This window comes from Mya arenaria, chromosome 17 (genome assembly GCF_026914265.1).
Source record: "Mya arenaria isolate MELC-2E11 chromosome 17, ASM2691426v1".
NCBI classification, from domain to species: Eukaryota; Metazoa; Mollusca; class Bivalvia; order Myida; family Myidae; genus Mya; species Mya arenaria.
The window spans coordinates 43,542,111-43,564,149 of NC_069138.1; the positions used below are offsets into that span (position 1 = coordinate 43,542,111).

The 22,039-nt window shown below is 35.9% G+C and overlaps 1 protein-coding gene across 3 annotated transcripts; it reads right to left on the reverse strand.

Moving 5' to 3' along the window:
* On the reverse strand, positions 1 to 21,757 carry LOC128224583 (LIM homeobox transcription factor 1-alpha-like). Of its 3 annotated transcripts, none has more exons than XM_052934492.1 (7): positions 21,745 to 21,757; positions 13,175 to 13,364; positions 4,035 to 4,255; positions 3,472 to 3,683; positions 2,979 to 3,144; positions 2,606 to 2,674; positions 1 to 1,078 (listed from the first exon to the last, which is right to left on the reverse strand). In XM_052934492.1, the coding sequence occupies exons 2-7, from the start codon at positions 13,357 to 13,359 to the stop codon at positions 891 to 893; spliced, it is 1,041 nt and encodes a 346-aa protein (XP_052790452.1). In that variant the 5' UTR covers positions 13,360 to 13,364; positions 21,745 to 21,757; the 3' UTR covers positions 1 to 890. The 3 variants fall into 3 exon arrangements, with proteins under 3 accessions (XP_052790452.1, XP_052790451.1, XP_052790453.1); XM_052934491.1 differs by lacking the exon at positions 21,745 to 21,757 and adding an exon at positions 17,185 to 18,315; XM_052934493.1 differs by lacking the exon at positions 21,745 to 21,757 and adding an exon at positions 17,185 to 18,315 and having other exon boundaries at positions 915 to 1,078; positions 2,602 to 2,674.
* Between the last annotated feature and the right edge of the window lie 282 nt (positions 21,758 to 22,039).

Consider the following 22,039-nt stretch of genomic DNA (forward strand, 5'->3'; position numbering starts at 1 on the left):
CACATTTAGCATATTTTAATATCTTAAACGTCTCCAAAATAAATAATATAAATACATAATAAAACAAACCTAAGTCAGTAAAGCAGACCTGCACGATACTCGTATGGGGAATGTCGGGATACTTAGAAAACGCCACTTGTTCTAGTGTCAAGAGTGGCCTTTTTATTGTTTAAAGAAAGATACCCAGATCCATTCTACAGTTACATGATAACATCTCGTCTGTTTCAAGATTCAAGAAACACTGGCCCACACAACAAAATATGTTCACAAGATTCCAGTTTATTTTTCCTCTCGTTCTAGAGTCAAGAGCGGCCTTTCTCTTGATTTAAGAAAGATAGCTAGATCCTTTCTATATACATCTCGTCTGTTTCAAAATTCAAGAAAAACTGGCCCACACAACAAAATATGTTCACAAAACCTCAGTTCTAACGTTCCAATAACATGAATGTTTATATTGCACTCGTTTTTTAACATAATGATATTTGAAATTTTACCCACATTTAAAAACAACTTCTGGGAATGAACTTCGTGAAGGTCAATGTCGATTAAAACTGTACGTGATTCTCTAGACAGTCTACATCACTTTGTACAAAATATGACACTCTTACGACACGACTTAAATAACATCACATAACAACAAAACGATGTACGATATTTGTCCCCTCCTTCAACATGGGACCATCTCTAGCACATTTCAAGTGATTTAGAAGTAAGTAAATCAGTTTCCGAATGTTCTCCAGTTAAATGAGGTCCTTCTTGAAATTATTCCCTCCCAAATTCCTTACTGGAAACACTTGTTATGCCAGGTAGGCATGCGTGCGCATTGGTACACCTAATCGTTTCAATGTCTTTAATTCATACGCACACAATATAGTCCAACAATTTTCAGCCTATTCCGCGTTGAAATACGACGACTGCATGGAATAAAGTTTATCAATCGGATTGATGAGCGTATTTGAGCCCGACATGGTCCGTCCGTCCTGGCCGAGCAGTTGGTCTATGGAGTCCATCTTGTCGTCCAACATTGACCCGTTACTGTAGGCATGTGAGCCAGTGTTTGTGCTAGAGTATGCAGAATCTGTAAATGAAATAAATAGTTGTTGTATTATGACTGGTCATTATTTAAAACTCAACGTCAACCTGCCTAACAGTATAAGCATGTATCAAAAAATCTTGTACAGCTCGTTTCTGTGCTTACTTGTATTTGCAAGATGATTGGATAAGCCGAATTTCCCATCCTATTTTCTCCATATTCATACTCACAAAACTATGGACATCTTATAAGGCCAAGACCCTCCCCCACCCACCATTTTGCGAGCATTTTATAACAAAGTAAACCTTTTGCACAGAACAGTGTGTGTCTAATAGTTAACAAAGTAAACCATTAACACAGAACAGTGTGAGGTGTTACATTAAACACAATAAACCATTAACACAGAGCAGTGTGAGGTCTTAAACTTTACAAAGTAAACCTTTAGCAAAGAGCAGTGTGAGGTCTTAAACTTAACAAAGTATACCTTTAGCACATAACAGTGTGAGGTCTTAAACTTTACTAAGTAAACCTTTAGCACAGAGCAGTATGAGGTCTTAAACTTAACAAAGTACACCTTTAGCACAGAGCAGTGTGAGGTCTTAAACTTTACTAAGTAAACCTTTAGCACATAACAGTGTAAGGTCTTAAACTTAACAAAGTACACCTTTAGCACAGAGCAGTTTGAGGTCTTAAACTTAACAAAGTACACCTTTAGCACAGAGCAGTTTGAGGTCTTAAACATAACAAAGTACACCTTTAGCACAGAGCAGTATGAGGTCTTAAACATAACAAAGTACACCTTTAGCACATAACAGTGTGAGGTCTTAAACTTAACAAAGTACACCTTTAGCACATAACAGTGTGAGGTCTTAAACTTAACAAAGTATACCTTTAGCACATAACAGTGTGAGGTCTTAAACTTTACTAAGTAAACCTTTAGCACAGAGCAGTATGAGGTCTTAAACTTAACAAAGTACACCTTTAGCACAGAGCAGTGTGAGGTCTTAAACTTTACTAAGTAAACCTTTAGCACATAACAGTGTAAGGTCTTAAACTTAACAAAGTACACCTTTAGCACAGAGCAGTTTGAGGTCTTAAACTTAACAAAGTACACCTTTAGCACAGAGCAGTTTGAGGTCTTAAACATAACAAAGTACACCTTTAGCACAGAGCAGTATGAGGTCTTAAACTTAACAATGTACACCTTTAGCACATAACAGTGTGAGGTCTTAAACTTTACAAAGTACACCTTTAGCACATAATAGTGTGAGGTCTTAAACTTAACAAAGTACACCTTTAGCACAGAGCAGTATGAGGTCTTAAACTTAACAAAGTAAACCTTTCGGTCAGATATTTTTTTCTAGACTGTATCATCACCTATCCTGACTGTATCATCACCTAACCTGACTGAAACCCCGTCCTAACGTTTTGATAAACAGTGAAATCAATTCCACACATAAAGTGTCCTCATAAAATAAAACATCCGACAATTGTTTTTAAAACCTGGATGAGAATATAATTATTATGTTTGCCATTCCACAGATGAGTGTGCGAGTATAACTACTCACCTACCTGAGTGATCTGTATCGAAGTTGCCCATCTGGTCGCCGAACAGCCGGGCCTCGCCCTTCGTCGTCACGCCTGGGAAAAACAACCGGAAATTAGTTTCATATATACATGTATTATGATTGGTGCAGTTTTCCCTGCCACAGCTGGACATTATTAGTAATGTCGATTATTAGTAACGCTAGTTTTGACTTGGCATTCTTACTCAAATTATATTATTTATTTTACAAAAACGGTCAAGCGTTTTGTCGGTATCTTTTAGGCATGAACTTCTAATCTCTTTAAATTCATGTTGACAATTGTTGACAAAAATGTCTCAGTTAACTATAAACTTCCGTCGCCGTACAATGTTCCAGACGTAGATTATTCTTAGACTCACCGTTAGTCTCTGACTGGCCTATAAAACTGCTGTCTGACTCGCTGTCGTCGGCGTCCTTCTTATCGGTGGGAGATTTGACCTTGACCTTGTCCGCCCCATCTCCACCAGACCCCTCCTTTTTACCCTTGCCGCCGTCCTGGTTCTGTCGCCGGGCAATCTTTTTTACCTGAAGATCCGTACACAGTTTGAGCCCATGTTTGGTTGTTTATAACTTTACTTTTAATTAATGAAGTCATATATAGTATAAAGCTGCTCATCTTGCAATGGAAATGTAAGCGTTGCATGCCATTATTTAAATTTGCTTAATAAAATTGTTTCAAAAGTTGAGCTTTGTTCACATATATATGTCAATGAATACACTTTAATGTGCCTGTTTGCAGTAACCTGTAGGAAGACATACTTCATTTGGGTTTTCTTCTATATATTTGAGAAACTTACAAGATGACATTATCATATCTACCAATAAGCAAACAATAACATCCCCGATCCCTACCTTAGCCCGCTGGTTCTGGAACCAGACCTGCACCACCCGGACGCTAAGGCCCGTCTCCGCCGCCAGTGACTCGCGCACCTTCCGGCACGGCTTCGGGTTCATCTCGAACGCCGATTTGAATTTCCGGCGCTGGCTCGTTGTCAGGATAGTCCGTGGACGTTTCGGTGGCTTCCCCGAGTCGCTATCGTCGTCGTAACTGTCGCTGTCATCGCCTGGAAAGGACATGAGGTTGTTGAGCATTATATATACAACAGCATTGTTGTCGTTTTAATACTTGGTTTGTGTTTAAATCTGTATAGCTTAACATGGTATGCCGTAGCAGTATGTAAATTAGCATGAAAATATACGTGTCGAAATTGAAGACTTATTAAACGCATAGGGAAGAGAAATGAACATGAAATAGTAGTTTTTCATAGACATGTACAATCCCAGGAGTAAAGAGTCATGCAATTTATGAAACTCTTAAAAGCTGTCCAACCATACCTTAAGGTAGGCTGGTATCGCGTTTATTGGACGAAGAGAGCTTTTTAACAGAGTGGACATTTTATTTTTTAAACACTTACATTTAGGGCTGTAAGCGCTGAAAGCCATCTCTTTCTCGAAGTCAATGCGGCACAAGATCTGTCCGTGGCGGACTGCGAATTCGTCACCTTTCTGTAGCGGCTGTCCACAAGCCATACAACGAAAGCAGTGCACGTGGAACACGTGGTCATGCGCGCGCATCACGAGCTGGTTTGGCGGGCAGATCTGCTGCATACACGCGCTACACTTTGGTCGGAATATTCTGGAATGAGAAAGTTGACGTGTAAGTTATTTTTCTAAAAGTAAAACACACACTGATATAAATTATTTATATGTTCAATGGTGTACGTATAATATATTTGTTGAGTGATTGCTCAACACATGTGTAAATACAATGTAAGTCATAAAAAACCGCTAAACGGCAAAAAAGTGTAGGGTCGGGAAGAAAAAATGTGGGTCGTTGGGGTAAATGTAAACAAACAATAAAAAGAGACGTTATAATTCGAATTATTCAATTGATACGAATGGTATTTTGAACACCACAGACTTTAAACTAAATGTCCGTGTGAACACGTTTGAACAATTATTTGAGCAAGTGTTAAGAAACATATAAAATGTGTTCTTAATGAACATAGTGTTTTGCTCATTTTTATGAATCAAAGTATTTTTGGAAAGAAAACGTGGAATCACATAGTTGATTTAGGCTAATTATCAGGTCTGACAAAAATTTATTAAAACAATAAATCATGCGTTTGCCATGGCAACGTGACTGCTAGATGTCACCGCGGATTAATAACGTTTTCTAAGAAACGATCGCAATGTGAATTTCTCATTCCAAGAAACTATAAAACAGCAAGACCCAATCACGCCTCAAACTGCCATTTTGTTCCGATACAGTTCCAGTCAAATGTGCATGTCTTTCCTACTTTATACAAATAAGACAAAAAAACTTAAACATGCGTACTTTATTAGACGCGTTTTGTCAAATATTATCATCATCTATTGTGTTTAATAAACTTAGTTTCGTTTAAAACGAACTTATTCAAAAATTGCTTTGGGCACACGTGGGACTGAAACCATTAGAGCTCTGTCATAAAGGTTTCGGTCGGCCGAAATATACTCCTGACATTTTTATCAAGAACTTGAAGTTTACATTTGTGCCATAGTATGGTCACTTTTGATCTTCCTTTGATCCATTACAGCAAAAACATATTTTACTTTGTCTTTCGTGACACCAAACGACTCCGGAGAGCCGCCATTGCAGGACCGGGGTGAATTTGAAGAAGTTACGCAGTAAATAATTCACTTATCTTCGATTGGCGCTATAAATCAGTATTTTATTCACGATACATGGATTTTGAAGTCATTTATGTACACATGTTTTACTATTTATTGATAAGACATTCTTTGTGTAGGAAACATCAAAGATGTTAAAATGTTTACTCGTGATTACTCTATTACAATTTAGTGGCAGGAATCTGTCAGTTTAAGGGTACCCGGCATAGACGAGAGGAGAGCGACATCTGAAAGGCGAGATTAAAGCCCGCTAACTACACTTTTACAAGCACAAGAATTATGACTTACTTCTGACGAACCATTTTCGTACCATTGCTAAACAAAATATGCTACTTTTAGAAACAGGAGTTATTTTCGAGCATAGTAACTTACTCATTGTAAAAAAAAAACACGTTTCGGTATAGCGCACTTCTTTAAGATTTGTCATTTTATGTTTGGTTTGCAATCACTGAAGCCGTGACAGGCTGGTAAGTTTGTTACAAATCTATGTATTTGTAACCATTGAAAACAGCTTGTGTGATTAGATAATGCTCACAACCATTGCTTTTTATGATTTAAATAAACAAACAGTACACATGTTCTTTCTTCCAGTAACGTCCGAATGGCAATTAATCACGTTTTGAAACAAGACGTTATCTGTGCATTGAAAAGAAACCACCGGCATACCAGAAGGTCCCACCGACCGCTCGGGAAATCTTTCCTCCTTCTCATCATTTATATTGTCCACCTCACGGTTTGTTTTAAGACTGATGAAAACAGATGATGGAATAGAAAGAGCATGTTCTTCATGGGTACCACAGCTGTGCTAGGTATCGTGGTTTTCATGGACGGGTGTTCGTGATTTTCTTCATATTGTCCCAATTTATGTATTTAAAATTTCACCAAAAATGTGTTATTGTAAGCGTTCAATGAACACAGCAGCTTATACAAACGCAAAGATTTACATACTTTATGTTATGGAACATCAAAACAGATAAATTATTAAAATACATTTAACCTATTTGTTATCAGTGTTTGTTTAGCATTAATAACATATCCTCGGGTCGGATTGTTGACAGAAGGGTACCGGTTATGACAGGTCCAGGAGGCTATCCATTGTGCCGGATTATACACCAGCCCGCGGAACTCAAAACTGTTGACTCCCGCTGAGATCCGGGTGCCGGGTCTTATATACAGGAATTTTGTGCATAAAACACAAGACTTTTGGGTTGTTTTTTTAGTTTAAGGCAATATATTTTGTGTAGACATTATTAATTGATAGTTTGTATATGTGTATCATGTTCGATGATCTTAATCAAAATATGAAACAAGCTGTACAATTATTTAAAACTACAATTTCACTTTAATTTATTTTATATTTAAGTACATCAATTAAATATTAAATCTTATTCCTGCATTCTGTGTGATCTCTGCAGATGTTAGGATACTTATGTTTTAATATAAAGTTGTCAAAATTAAATACCCTTCGCAGACCACTTAGTTTTATTGTGTAATATTCCATATAACATGATAATTTTATCTTTTGATAAATTATTTTTCTTACTTTCAATGGGAACGTTAGCTAGATCATTAGTTTTCGTTTTCCAGATAATTTCGCTTCAATCACTCGCATCAGTAACTGTTTAAATGTTTTGATCAAAGCGTTACCATGGTGTCACGCTTCATAAAACACAATTTTACGGTAATAAACCATACCGAGGTTTTTACTCATTGACATTTTTTTGGGGAAGTGAAGAAAATATAAATGTCCTTAGATAAGGACCTACACGACAGCTCGAAATGTTTAACTGTGTATATACTTACATTTAGAAGTCGTACGTAAAATTGTACATTATACTATTTTGTAGCATCGAATAACACGGTTGAGGGGGCTTCTGGTTTTCGATTATTGTCATGTTTGAGATATTCAAGTAAAGTAGAAAAAAGAGGCTAACACGCACTGATAAAGCAAATCATATGTAAAAGTGTTTACGACTTCTTGCAATAAATCACGTATGCTTATGTCGAACTATATTTCTTGTGCCCGGTCAAATTGTCGTATTGAGTCGACCCAACAGGTAAAATTTGATGTTCGTCTTAAAGAGCCTCTAAAGAGATGCACAAATAACGTGTCCGCGTGGCCACATTCGATTACGTCATACGTTCTGACCCCTGATTGTCAATGTCGTCTAATCAACAACGTCAAGCTCGTTACAATCAGATCTAATCCCTTACAAATCCCTCCCCGATCACTTTCCTCGCACGAGACAATATTTACTTTCAATTATTGCGCACTTATTTATGTCAGGTAATTCTTCCCGTCGGATTGTGTCGAGTGCTCCATCTGTCCATTTACCGCCATTTTGTCACGTTGCTATGGAGACGAATCGAACTATGTTTAAGTCTGGTCAGCAACTCCGGATTGCAGATTTTCATAAAACAAGCCTTACTTTTCGTTATTAGGAAATGAGGGAGAATAACGAGCATTTAATAGGCGGAACTTTGCGTGATTCCAGCTTGGAAAATGTTTGTTAAAGTTTATTAATGTTTTACATGTTTATTTTGGACTTTGACGTCCAATGTCAGATAAAGGACCTCAGATGTGTGTTCAAGAATTCCTGTGCGTTGCGTTTATTATCCTAGTATGACTTCAACCTAGCGATGATCAAAACAGGTCGCCGTTCTTGTAGTAAGCTACTACTGTGGCATAACGCAATCCTGTTTGGAAATACTTAATGTAAATCAGTTGATGCGGACTGATGTTAAAAACAATGGGCACACCAAGTCCTGTTGTCAGCAACTGACAAGAGGGTAAGGCCTTGGTTAAAAGACGCTTGTCAAGTTCTAACCACAGTCCCCGATGGCGTAGATTGCCCACGGCTGGCACAGACCGGACAGGTTGGGGACAATGACACCCCTTTGATTGTTTGCGTAGACAATCACAAAGTGCTTGACAAAATAGAAAAAGTGCACGTTTCTAGTGTACTTGCATATTGAACCACAAGAAAACTGTATGCAATGGAATTTTAGCGAGGCCGGAATTCTCTCAGGGCATGAAAAATATATTGAGAAAAAGACTGCACGTGTCTTAGCCCGCGTGCTGCACGAGCAATAATCACATCGGCCGAGACAGTCCTGCTGTTCGTTAATTGATTTACAAGTCACAATACGGAAGCAAGAATCAGGCTCTTGAACACCCAATGACGACTTAATCGATTATTAAATTGATATATGTGAATTCGCTGTTAGAGTAACGCTTGTTTTCCAAGTTCCTTTAAACAGACGACAAAAGTGGCATTTTGCTGCAGACGCCAACCATGTTTTCCCCCGGCATCGCTGGGCACATATAAAAGAACAAACTTTTGAACTGAGAACTGATCTTAGATCTGTGGACCATGCAGGATTGACAACTATGTGCGCTAGAATCACGGTGCCAAAACCGGATAAACCGACGGAGAATATTGTCCGCCTGATTTAGGTCCATCAAGCACTCCTCGGGTGCACATAGCTGTGCTTGATTTATGAATAAATATTTCCGGTATAAGTTGCCTTAATCATTGATTTCTAATTACAGATTCTCTTATGACATGGACATAATAAATTCAATGAAAATGCTATACATAGAATAATAGAACTAGGAATTCTACAATGTAAATCTATTGACGGCCTCCTTCATATGCTCCTAACCAAGAGTGTATTGAATGTTTCTTTTATTATTTAAGTGGTCTAATATGAACATCAGAGTAACAATTTGAACGTTTTTGTTAATAATATTACAATATAATGTTAAGGCAACTTTTCAAAATGTTTACTATTTAACTCATTTGTGAAATGACATTCTTCCTCCTTTTAAATATAATTATATGTAATGCTTGTTCTATTAAAACGGTTTATTTATTTGTTTTCCGGTGGTTTATAGAAATTTATCAGTTTTATAAAATAGGTATTTTAATGTTTAAAACAGTGAAAATATCAAATATTTATTTTCACTATTTTGAAATTTTAGCCCTCTCTCAGTTCCAAATCAAACGTCAGCGCGTCTAGTCCTCCGACACGCCTCGCCATGGACAACCTCAGAGGGTGAGGGGGCAGGCAATATAGTAGCATGTTACCAAAAAAATCCCATATCAAAAATTTAATATCATAAAGTTTACCATTAGGCAGTGATTTCAATAGCATTTAAACATAATTAATTTAATATTGTCAATAATTTTGATATCGGCGTCATTTCACTTTAAATGGCTGTCGAATAATTCTACCGAATGCTTGCCAAAAGGAAATATTCAGCGGCCCATCAACGAGCAATAGTTTATTGTTTGTATTTTCTTTTGTTTATTTATTTATTTATTGGGGTGATGGGGCACAAGTTGCGTAAGCATTTCCGGTTTTTTTTATTCATTTGTACTTCGAAAACTATTCTCAAGTAGAAGGATACTAATAATATTGACAACTTATCAATTAATATTTGCGCTCTCTGATCTCGTCAAAAATTGATGAAGTCTTCAATACTTCCCCTTTCACGTTTAATAAAATTGTCAATTTTAGTGATCGTGGATGTATTTCAAATGTTGCTTTTGTCAGTCGGTCTTAGCTGCCATATCATTTAATGCGGGGCACAAATGCATGTGTCCTTGCAAAGAATGAAACATAAAGCAATATGCTAAAACTGTAAAAATAGTTGTGCGGAAATGAGGTGTTTATGACAATACCCATTTCCAAACGATTTTTAAAAATAATTGTCAAGAACAAAAACTCTTGTCGTCAATCACCAACAACATTTACAAAAAAATTAAATGCAAGATTTTTTTATTGATTTTTTTAAAACGCGCTTATTTTTTTGTTGTCGTTTCTTTCTTTGCTAACATCTGTGAAACAATTTTCGAGAAGATATCTGAGTATGAAGAGTTTGTCATATTATAAAATTGAAAATGTTCTTGCTATAACTATCATTTTAAACCTTTCTTTATTTCATAGATATTTTAATTAAAGTTTAAGAGAAGCAATTTCAAGTTACCAGCGTGTTTGTTGCTTGACACGAAGGCTCGGATTCCTAAAATATATTAAAATCTTAAGACAATAAAATCGTGGTAGAGTTCTTGTTTAACATTCGGCTTATTCCAATAAGTTCTATAACAAAGACAACAATTACGGTGTTCAAGTGTAATAAAACTGTCATTAAAATCACAAATGGCATCGTCGGCATGGAATCGGAGCGACAGTCTCCAATATTAGACTCTATATCTGCCGTCGGGGACAAAACTGCGTAATACTGGATACCATAATACGAATATACCCTTCATTTTCACAGTGATATCAATGGTATATCCTACTATGTAAGCAATTCTGTGAGTTGGCAATCTCTTAAATTGGTAGCAGCCAGATAGAGCTATCACGTTCTTGTTCCGAAAGTAATATTCAACCAACATATACACATCATCGCTAAACAGACTTAAGTGGCATTCAATTTCTCATAACTTACAGGGTTTGTGCTCTTAACACTTGCTTAAGCCTTTCTCTGAGGTAAGTACAAACAACTGTCCAGTCGTCTTTGTAAACAGTGTCAGCCCACTGACAAGTGTGGACGATACATAGATCCCCGTGCCAATATTTACAGACGCTGATAAGCCCAGATAGGGACGGCCATGTAGATCGAAAGCTAAAGTTTGTATCTAATACGATTGGATAAGTAAGTATGCTTCATATAATTACAGTTAGTGCAGTTAGTGTTAGGCGACAACAATACTCAAACGCACCCGTTGCTATATGTCAAACTACTGTGCAGTGACCTCCCCTGACAAGCAGAATAGATCTTTGCCACCATTAGCGAGTATAGCTGGATTTCAGCTATATAAACTACATTGTATATATAAAAAATAATCTTCTCTTATAGGTGCATTTTAAATAAAGTTTCAATTAATCAAAATACATTACTAAATAATGTATGATAATTTACAATCTTTACAGATATTATATATGGTCACGTGATTTACATGGTGACAGTGATAACTGTACTGTAATAAAAGTAACACTGCGTTAATTTTGGCGTTCCGTGTATGAAACCTTGAAGAGATATTTCACTTTCTCTCTGCTAATATTATTGTGAGGAAAGAAAGCCCATGATTTATTTCATTGACCGTAAAATAAATATATTCTGTGAAAATACTTCTCCGCTAGACCCCGCAACCCTTAAACGTTTAGTTATTGCTCCCGCCGACAAGATTAACGGTTCCATGTCGGCTTAATTGCTCTGAATCACAGAGAATTGTAATATCCATGACTTGGTATTGACACGACTTGCAAATCGGCTACACAATTGAAAACATGCGAAACGCATGGGGGAAAACATCCTTACAGTTTGCTATATTCTGTTTCGCTTGGAAGAAATTTCATGATGCAAATACGATGTTTCAGAGACCGCTAAACTGTGAATAAGACTGTGTTATTTTTCAAAAGGTCGGACATTAATAATTTTACAAAGCGCGAATCAACACTGTCCAGTTTGTTCTTATCATATTGTTAAAGATTGTCTGAAACCCCAAGTAGAACAAGTTTTCTTTTCTATTTTCACCATAGTTATTCAATATTTTTAATGAAATTTGAATCAATATGTATTCTGGGATCTCGCACCTGGTATTGTAAGGAATTGCCTTAAAAAATAATATTTTAAACGGTTTGTATTGAAAGGGAGATGCAAAGTCAAAATTGAAAAAAAATAATCATGTTTTCTTTTTACAATTTGCAATGTCTAATTATCAAATGTCTTAAGTAAGACATTCTGAAGATTTTTGACATTTGGTCCGTCAATTTAAAAACAATAATGATTTTTGAGTTTTACTTTAAAAATTGAGGCTGGCTTTACAATGAATGATTTCAATATTGAATGCAGATGATAAGCACCAAAGTAACTAAAATATACTTGGAAAGCGGAGTTTTCATTTTGAGTTTTTTATCATGTTGTTATTAGCACATTTTTTCTACAGAAAAAATAATGTTTTTCAGCCATTACAATTTCGAAAACCATATGATGTTTAACCATTTGCTTCGCGTGTGTACGCAGTTCTAAATAAATAACTGAACGGTTTTTATTTATGGCCAGGCTGAACTACGTTTTTAATGTCAGGCACAGTTTGCAAGAAATAAAGCTACGAGGTGGGTGTAATGTACATGCTTTGTGTACTTGTGCTAAGGTCTGAGAGATTTAGCTGGGTTTTTTTTTCGTACATTCACAAGCTTGATTGACACTTTCTTGATCACGTGACATTTGTACACGGAGTGCGCTTGTTTCGTAATCCTATCAAACCGGTTCGAGTTGTCCTTTGACTGCAAAAACATGTCGGCGTAGCAAGTTTATCAATTAGAACTTGATTAGGAAAGCACGATGGCGTGTAATTCGCCTTTAATTCCGACGATTAGTCCAGCATACCGTATAAAATTAAATTGATCTTGTTAGCTGTTAAGCACGGCATGCTAGAAATGAACAAAACCACAAAACTCAACCTCAGCTTACGAACAGATTTTCTTTCTAATGATTTGACTTGATACTTGCTTTCTGCCAAAATATGCTTTGATTCTATTCAGAGCGAGTTATATACCACAGAATAGAGTACATCGTGTCTGAAACCTGTACAGCAAAGTTTAAAAGCAAATACTTTTTACACATTTCGAGAGGTATTGAAGTGCATTAAAATTAAACATGGCTAAGCCTAATATTATTATTATTGTAATTATTATGCTATGGTTTGATTACTATCAATTATCATAATCTCTTTTAGTAGTAGTTGTAGAAGTATTAGTACTAGTATTATTATTGTTATTAAGAAGTAGAAGAAGCAATAGCAGCAGCTGCAACTGCGCTTCTACTACTACCACTGATGGTTAAAAATACAGAACTAATTACGGTACTCACTTGTCGTAATCGTGTCTACAGAACAACTTCTGGTCCTTGACGAAGCACGAGCCTTGTAGCGGAGCGCGGCACACGGAACACTGGAGGCAGTGTTCGTGCCACGAAAGATCCACGACGCGCATCAGGAACCGGTCGTCTATAAGCCGGCAACATCCGGCACACAGTTCGCGCTGGGTGGCCGGCATCCCGCCTGCAATATAAAAGGTTAGATTGGTACATGACATAAACGCTATTGGCAGTTCATCGCTCTCAAACAAGCCAATCAGAGTCATATCTTTTGTGCACTGTATTTCGTTGTTTAGTCTTTAAGCTGCACTCTCACAGATTTACCATTTTTACAACTTTTTATTTTTTTGTTTAGGAACGAGCCAATTTTTGCGAAAATTCATGGAAACTAGTTTTATAAGACTGCTGTCGAAAAATTAGATCGCTGATTTCTATATTTAAGTCCAAAAAATGATGTTTTATGCATTTTTCTTAAACCGTTAGTAACGGTGTAAGCCATAAAACATTAATTTTCGAACGGAAATATGAAAATCTGCGATCTGATCTATTGTCAGCAATCTTATATGATTGGTTTGCAGATATTTACGCAAAAATTTGATCTTTCCAAGACAAAAAATAAAAAAGTTGCAAACATGGTAAATCTGTGAGAGTGCAGCTTTAATGACTGATTGAGCCGTGACCTCTCATACTTTCACCTATAAACTCTATCAAAATCAGTCAAAGTTCATGTATAACAAGTAAAGCAATGCGAGGGGTGAAAGCGAAAAGGTTTTTTCTTCTTCTTTATAAAATGCCACTTAGAACCTTTTTGCATTCACTCCTCGAATTATAGTAGTCTGGCATGAAGTAAAGTCTAAATGATTAAGAAGGGGTGGAGTGGGCGTAACTTTTGTAAGCGAACATATACGGGGTTGTAAGTTTATTTATACAATGTACTTCCATACGGGCAAGTCCCATTTGGCGAGTGCAACATATTCCTACGGTCATGTCCTAATTATACAGTAAAACTCACTTAAGTTCATGAATATGTCTTAGAATACCCTACATTTTCAGCCAATGAAATTGCAGATAAGCAGTCATTAAGTACTAAAATTTATATATAATCATTAAGAATTTCAGTTTTCGCGGGTGTTTAAACGTCGGCCTATTGCCACTCGTCCGATACACACACACTTTGCGTTAGATTTTGCGTTGACAATGTGTCAGCCAATGAGGTTGTATTCCAAGTCAGTTAGATAACCAGAATTAAAATCTTAATGATTAAGAAAGGCTCGTTCGCTACGCTCACTCCTCCCATTCTTAAACATTATTATAAGATTTCACTTCTGGATATCTAACTGATACATACAAACTTGACTTCTTAGAAGTCAATGCAACAACAATATCAAAAGCAGGCGTTTAAGTTGTGAAAGAAATGTTGTGTCACTGTTCATGTTAGCGCATTCATATCAACCATAATTCTGCTAATTAAACAACGTTAACCAGACGGGAGCGTCGAAGTTCTTGGATTGCGAATATTGATAATTCCAGGGACATAACATTTTTAACTTAACAGTTAATACAAGTTTGGTCAAGATTTGGTAATAAATGAAAAAGTTCGAGAGCGGAAATAAAAAAAATCACACCGCACACGACGGCAACAGCGCTGGTAGACCCCTATGTTCTTATAGTGGGTTATCCGTATGTGTGCTATGCATAGGCGACATAACCACACAGGAGACATAACTACACATGCGACATTACTACACAGGCGACATAACTACATAGGCGACATAACTACACAGGAGACATAACTACACAGGCGACATAACTACATAGGCGACATAACTACATAGGCGACATAACTACACAAGAGACATAACTACACAGGCGACATAACTACACATGAGGCATAACTACACAGGCGACATAACTACACAGAAGACATAACTACACAGGCGACATAACTTCATAGGCGACATAACTACACAGGCGACATCACTACACACGCGACATAACTACTCAGGTGACATACTGGCAAATAATAAGTGTCCAGTTCAAGAAAACTGGTTCAAATCGTTTTTGCGCATTGCACTGTTAACAATTCCGTATAGGCCCTCGGTGATGAAAACAGAAATAATAAAAGCACTCGCTTAAACTGTGCGAAAGGTAATCGTATTTATAGTAATAATCGTTTTTCACATCAAAATTATCCGTAAAATGCCACAAAACATTTCAATGAGCGAGAAAAATACGGAAAATTGTTTAAATTGTTACAATAATGCTTTGCTCAAACTTAAAAACGGGGTTTTAATGATACTCTTACACATTATATAGACATTAAAGTCTATAAACACGACAATTAGGCATAGTGAACGTTACGGTGTCGACACAGATCGCTATCTGCCAACCGCGGCGCGGCGATAGCCTCTCTATTTGCGCGACAACATGGAACTGTCACGCGCCATATACCCCCGGGTTTGAGGGCTTTAAAGCCCCATACATGGTTATGATTTTGCACTTTGCCTCTTGTTTACGCTCGTTATTCGATTGTTATCAGGTCATAAATTTGTGCTTTGCTGCCGTTCCTAAATAAAATTCAGTTTACTAAAAAACTTAGTTGACGAAAAATTTGTTAAAGTTGTAAAACATCCTTGTTTTATAACCAAAAATAATAAAATTGGTAAGAGTTTTTTACCATTAATGTGCAATGAATACGCTGAGTAACAAGAGAGTTATGATATAATACATGACTATATTTGTCACATTTAAGTGTTAACAAACACGGCTTGCATCAAACGTTTATTTTCCTTGGATTAAACTCATCCCAAAAACGCATAATATGCTGTCTGGGCAATTCAGTTAAAATAAATTTATACATGAGTATCTATATTTAAATAAATATAAAATAAAAAAATCCTAAAATTACAAATTATAATTAATTTGTTTAAATAAAAAAAGTCTAAAGGAAAGCAGAAAAAGGAAACTGATGTCGTTTCATAAAACAAAACCAAAACCGACGTATGAAAGGCTCAGTGCATTACCTTTAAAATGTCTTAATTCAAAGCGAACTAAAAAATAAGATTTTTTAAACACCATGAAATACTGAAGACAATTTAAATTCGTTCTAAATTGCCATTCTAAATAATTAGCCGTGCAGAAACAATCTCCAAACATGTTCTAAAATATTTAATGTACTTCTGCGATTGGGTTTAAAAAAATGTAAAGAGTATACACAAAAGACACTGTAATATACAGATTAAAATATATCGAATAAATATCATATTTAAACATATATACTTATTAACATCAGATGGAAATACTTGCTTCTATATTATCTTGCACACCATTTTAGCATTGATAATACCCAAAATATATTATCTATAATGTAAAAACAAAAATCAACGGATTAATTATCTATATCATAATTGTTTGAAATAAAAACAAAAGTCTATTGTTACACAAAAGGTTTTTTCGCTGTTTATTTTTGTTTATTTTGCGATGTGGTTGGATGTGATTTTGTGCATTTTATTGTGTATTTTGTATTATATTTTGTTGTATTTTTGTATTTTTGTATTTTAATGTGTATTTTGTTGTGCATATTTCTATTTTATTGTGTATTTTTCTTCTATTTTGTTATGTTTGCTTGTGTATTTTGCTTCATATTATGTTGTGCATTTTGGTATATATTTTGTTATTTATTTTGCTGTGTATTTTTCTTCTATTTTATTGTGTATGTTGGTGTATTTTGCGGTGTATTTTGCGGTGTATTTTGTTGTGTGTTTTGTTGTGTGTTTTGTTGTGTGTTTTGTTGCGTGTTTTGTAGTGTATTTTGTTGTGTGTTTTGTTGTGTGTTTTGTTGTGTATTTTGTTGTGTGTTTTGTTGTGTGTTTTGTTGTGTGTTTTGTTGTGTATTTTGTTGTGAGTTTTGTTTTATTTTCCTTGAAAATTACCGGGTTCAAAATTGATCACTATACTAACAGTTTACATCTACGGCACGTGGCGGCACGTGGCGTGATGGTTACCTGAGAATGAGGCTGGCGGGGAAAAGTCCGGTATATTCTGCACGTGTGGTACGAAGCCCATGGTGTCCGGCACAGGCAGACAGTTGGTCCACATAGCACGGGAAAATGGCAGCTAAAAGATCCGCGTCGCATCCAAGGACCAAGGTCCGACTTGAAGGCGCAACTCAACGTTATGTGCAGTTCAATTCTTCGATTTAATAACGGTATAGTCTCAAATATGTATGCTACAACATACGTGCCGGCTCCGAGTTATTTCAAAATATCAAATGTAATTGCTTTTCAACAATGATATTATTATCAACCCTTGTTACAAACACATACGGTGAAGCACAATGATTGTACAAGCAGTCTGTACGAGTGGACGTACTCTGAGGAATGAAGTTCCACATGCGGCGTTTATAAACTTATATGTGCCCATCCAAACGCTTGCCGTGACTTGAAAATTCCAGTTGCATTGGTTAAAGGACACCGGCAACGACTAACAACACATTCGCACCCTGCTAAACAAAAACATCAGCGTCTCGGCGCTCCCACGGGATCGAGCAGTGTTGCCGCTTACTTGTCAATGAATACAAAAACCTTCCAATAATGTCATCGTCTCATGATTACTCTATTAGCAGGTTTTCGCGAACGTCGACTTGTCACATCTATATCAAATATAGATAGCTGTTATAATGTTCGTCTTAATCATTGAAAAATACACCGTTCTGTTCATTCATAGTAGCATTTGCTAATACTGTGCTCTGGTTTCCCACGATGAAGAGGTACCAGTAATGTTGGTTTTAATCTTGCTATCACTTGTTGTTGGTTTTGTTGTTTGTTGCTGCCAGTTCTGTTGTTGTTGTTGTTGTTATTGTTGCTGCTACTGCTGCTGCTGCTGTTGTTGTTGTAAGGCTTTGTTCTGTGAGTTGTAGGGATATACTCTATATATCCGTGTCAACAATATCGAAAGAATAAATATTGTATACGACTCTTGTCTATCCAGTCAAAGTTGTTATAAGTGTGCTATTATATCCATGTATACCTTAAACAATTAAAAGTCAGAACTGCAAAAATAAGTCCAAATACATAAATACCAGTGAACCGGCACTCTTTACAAAACGAGACTCTAGTTAGTATCACTCACTTTAAAATTAAGGGTGAAAATTTATCTTAAAAAGTTGCCGATTAAAGCTTCTTCATTTGAGGCAGCCATATATGGTTTGCCGCGCTGTGATTGGCTGGGAGTGTCACAGGCAGTGGCGACTCGCTTAACCCCGCCCATCGCGATATCGGATAAAAATGCAGAAGTTTACAAACGTTGGTAAACTGTTCAATATCTTGTCGATAACGGATGACGGAGATTCAAGATACTGAAGTTTGCCTGCTGTATTCTTAACTTATAACTACTAGTAGATTGAAATCATGTTTATGACAATATGTGCAAAACGAATCAGCTTTAAAGATGCTTACTCCCAATAAGATTTACCACACTTAATAATATTGTTTTAATATTCCAAAAAGGATGAATAAATGTCAAAAACAATGGTTCTTATGAAGGATATCGAGTTTTATTTGAAAGAAATGAGCATAAAACACGGTATTTCTACGTTATGAGACTATAGTAGACCACAGTAAATCTTTTAGCATTCACCAATCATTTAATATCTTTGCGCTTTCTGCTATTAATTTCACGGTTACAATCTTGTTATTAGTAGTTAATATTTTCCTTAGGTGCATAATTTAGTAAGTAAGTTAAGGTTTATTAGTCAAAATGTATGTGTGTTATACATGTGTATGTATTGATTTTGAATAAGAGTGTCACTTTAATAGTATAAGGTAGATATAGGTTTTAATGTTGTCTGGTTTTAACGCAAATATTAGTTCAGTTTGCATTCAGTTGTAAGAATTATCAAAATGTATTAAAACACTGTTCATGGCTAAGATATTCCTTTTTTATTAATTAAAAATACTAGATAAATTATCAGTGAAAGAGCATGTTTAATTTGATTTGATATATATTCTTCATAAAAGTCAATTATTAGTGATTTGCATGTTTAATTTGTTTTGAAATGAATTATTTAAAATGTATTACTTGACATTTTTTTTCATCTTTCTAAAGGACGATCTTGTATAATTTGCGAGTGACCAACGGGAGTGTTATGGACTGAATCAAACTAAAATCATGAGGACTCCGATAGCGAAATCATGAACAAGGCTTTAATCATTAAACGTCCGGGTGCATATTGTATGTAGGCACAATAACTTGATACAGGTTGTTATGTATGTTTATCTATATTTCCATAATAAAAATGAAATGTAGAAAACATGCGAACAGATTGTAAGCGTTTAGCGATGTTATAGATTTGGTGCGACAAACACACCCTTTTATACCCAGTTGACTGCATTTTGAATTTATACTTTAAAGGGACTCGCTCATGTTTGCGGTTTTTTTTGTGTGTTGTATTTATGTTCGAATTTAGACCTTTTTATTATTATATTTGAATAACCACCGAACATTACCACCAGACAGTATCATGTTGATACTCACTTTGTGAACTCAAGCACAAAATCATTTACATTAAAAGGTTACTGAAGTTTTGAGATAAACTTTTTCTTTCATTTTCTGCAACATTTGTTTTAAATATTAATATGTGACTTCATAAAAAAGTCCCTTTAATGAATGTCTTTATCGTAGGTAGCAGTGTTAGTCATGGATAGCGATTTGTTCTTGTTGTTGTTGCTGCTGCTGCTGCTGTTCTTGTTGGTGTTTTTGTTCTTGTTATAGAAGTATGTACATTTTACACATTATAATAATTATAAGCCCAATCTTAAAGGAATATTTTAGTACGGCAGTTCACAATCTCGGTCGCCACGTGTTAAAATGATACCTTGATTTCAACGCATAATTTACCATTGAAATGTTGATATTCACACAATGAGAAATGTCGCCATACTTCATAAATTTCGTTCGTATGCGAACACACACAGACAACTGCTTGCAAAAATCAGACTCAACATCTTAACATCAGTAGCATTCATTTGACTGTACACAGTATGGAGTATGGATATTTACACTACGTTGTTATAAATCAAGCTATGCAGAGGCGGATCCATGATTTGACATAAGAGGCGGTTTTACTCAGGAGCCTAATCTTTTGACAGCGCCCCTCCCACAGAACCGAAATTCATTTTGTGTAAAGTACTGGCGGGGAAGGGGGGGTCCCCAAGTTTTAACAATTTCTAGCCTGAGATGATGCATTATGGCGTACTTTGTTGCTTTTTTTCTCCTATATAGAAGTAAAAAGTAAACTTGGATGAGTTTAGGGGGGGCGTGTGCCCACCCCCCCTTCCCTGGATTCGCTATGCTATCGTTATTGACAATACATGCTGATAGAGACATATGGACGTTGAAAATTTCATTATACAGTTCAATGGCTAAAAGGACAGAAAATCGGTTAAACAGTCTGAATGTTATAAACATAATCGGGGAATGCATCTTTTTTAATAAATTCCAGGGGGCTGAGGCATGCCCCCTCCCCCCCCCCCCAGCACAATTATGAACCCACATGAATGACGGGCTTATTACGCCCCTGATTACTATGGTGGAATATTACTGCCGTAAGATATCCTGATAGCGTTCGCGAATTGTTTCGTGTTAACCACTTAATTTTCGCGATAATTATCTAGCTACTTAGTTAATATTCGCGTTACGTTTTTGGTAAGATAAATATGATAAGACTAAAAACAGGCTTAAATGTGTCCAGAACTGCCACCTCTTACCCTTTTTTAGCTATACCACACTAACAGGTCAACTAGTTATGGTTTACAAATTGCACTTAATAAGTAACATATTAACTGGTTAACTAGATAAAATTCATGTTATCCACTTATCTGTAAATGCATTTTTGGCTTCTAGCAGTAACTGGTTATTTAGTTATGGTTTGCGAATTCCACTTGATAAGTAACACAATAACTGATTAACTAGATCGGACTGGACTATACATTTAAAAGTTTTTGAACCTGATTGGTACTCCAACCCAGCACCTTTGTGTGTGTGTTTCTGTGTTTATATGACATAAACTTGTTTGAAAAAGAAAACGGTTCTGAAAATGAGATTCGGAAAAAAATGTTTCAGTTTGAAAAAGTAATTGTCCAGGATAAGCATGTATATTTCTCTGTAAAAGTTGTATGTGTTTATGTTGTTGCTCGTCTCTTGAGCTTATAACTGTAGGCTGATTGTTCAGAATGTTTAAGTTAACAATGTTGTTAACGTCATCGTTGTTAACTCTCAAATCTTTACTGCTCTGGACGTTTAATGGATACTCTTGTCAGCTTCATTATGTCTTAAAAGATTTGAGACAGTGTCTCAGATTAACTTGAATTAGTGAACTTTTGAGCATTATTTGAGACAATGTCTCAGATTAACTTGAATTAGTGAACTTTTGAGCATTATTTGAAATAATTCACGTTGATTTCGCTTATAACGTTGTTTACTTTAACAAAGTTCAGAACAGTCGGCCCAATGTCGTCAAAAACATTGTAAAAAGGGATTATTTAAAGCAAAACATAGAGACTTACACGTATTTGATGGTTGTCAATGTCAATGGCGCCACCCCATGTAATCCATTTAATATATATCAGAACACACGTGAACAGAGCATATTATGAAAAAAAATCAAAAAAATCGCCAATGCGGAAGTTCATTTATAGCATTAAAATTACACGTTCATTTTCCAGAATTGTTAATATGATGTTCCAATGTTTAATTTTATAAGGACTTTAAACAGATATATCCTTTACCAGCTCTGTATAATCCATACTCGGTTATGATCTGTGAAATACAAACCTCAAGTTTAAACTATGGAAAATGTAA

Coding starts and splice junctions, on each gene's coding strand:
- LOC128224583 (XM_052934491.1), bottom strand. CDS start 17,278: ATGTGGACCAACTGTCTGCCTGTGCCGGACACCATGGGCTTCGTACCA. Junction 3,684..4,034: donor CAGCGCTTACAGCCCTAAAT/GTAAGTGTTTAA, acceptor TGTCCTTTCCAG/GCGATGACAGCGACAGTTAC. Junction 2,675..2,978: donor AGGCCAGTCAGAGACTAACG/GTGAGTCTAAGA, acceptor TGTTTTTCCCAG/GCGTGACGACGAAGGGCGAG.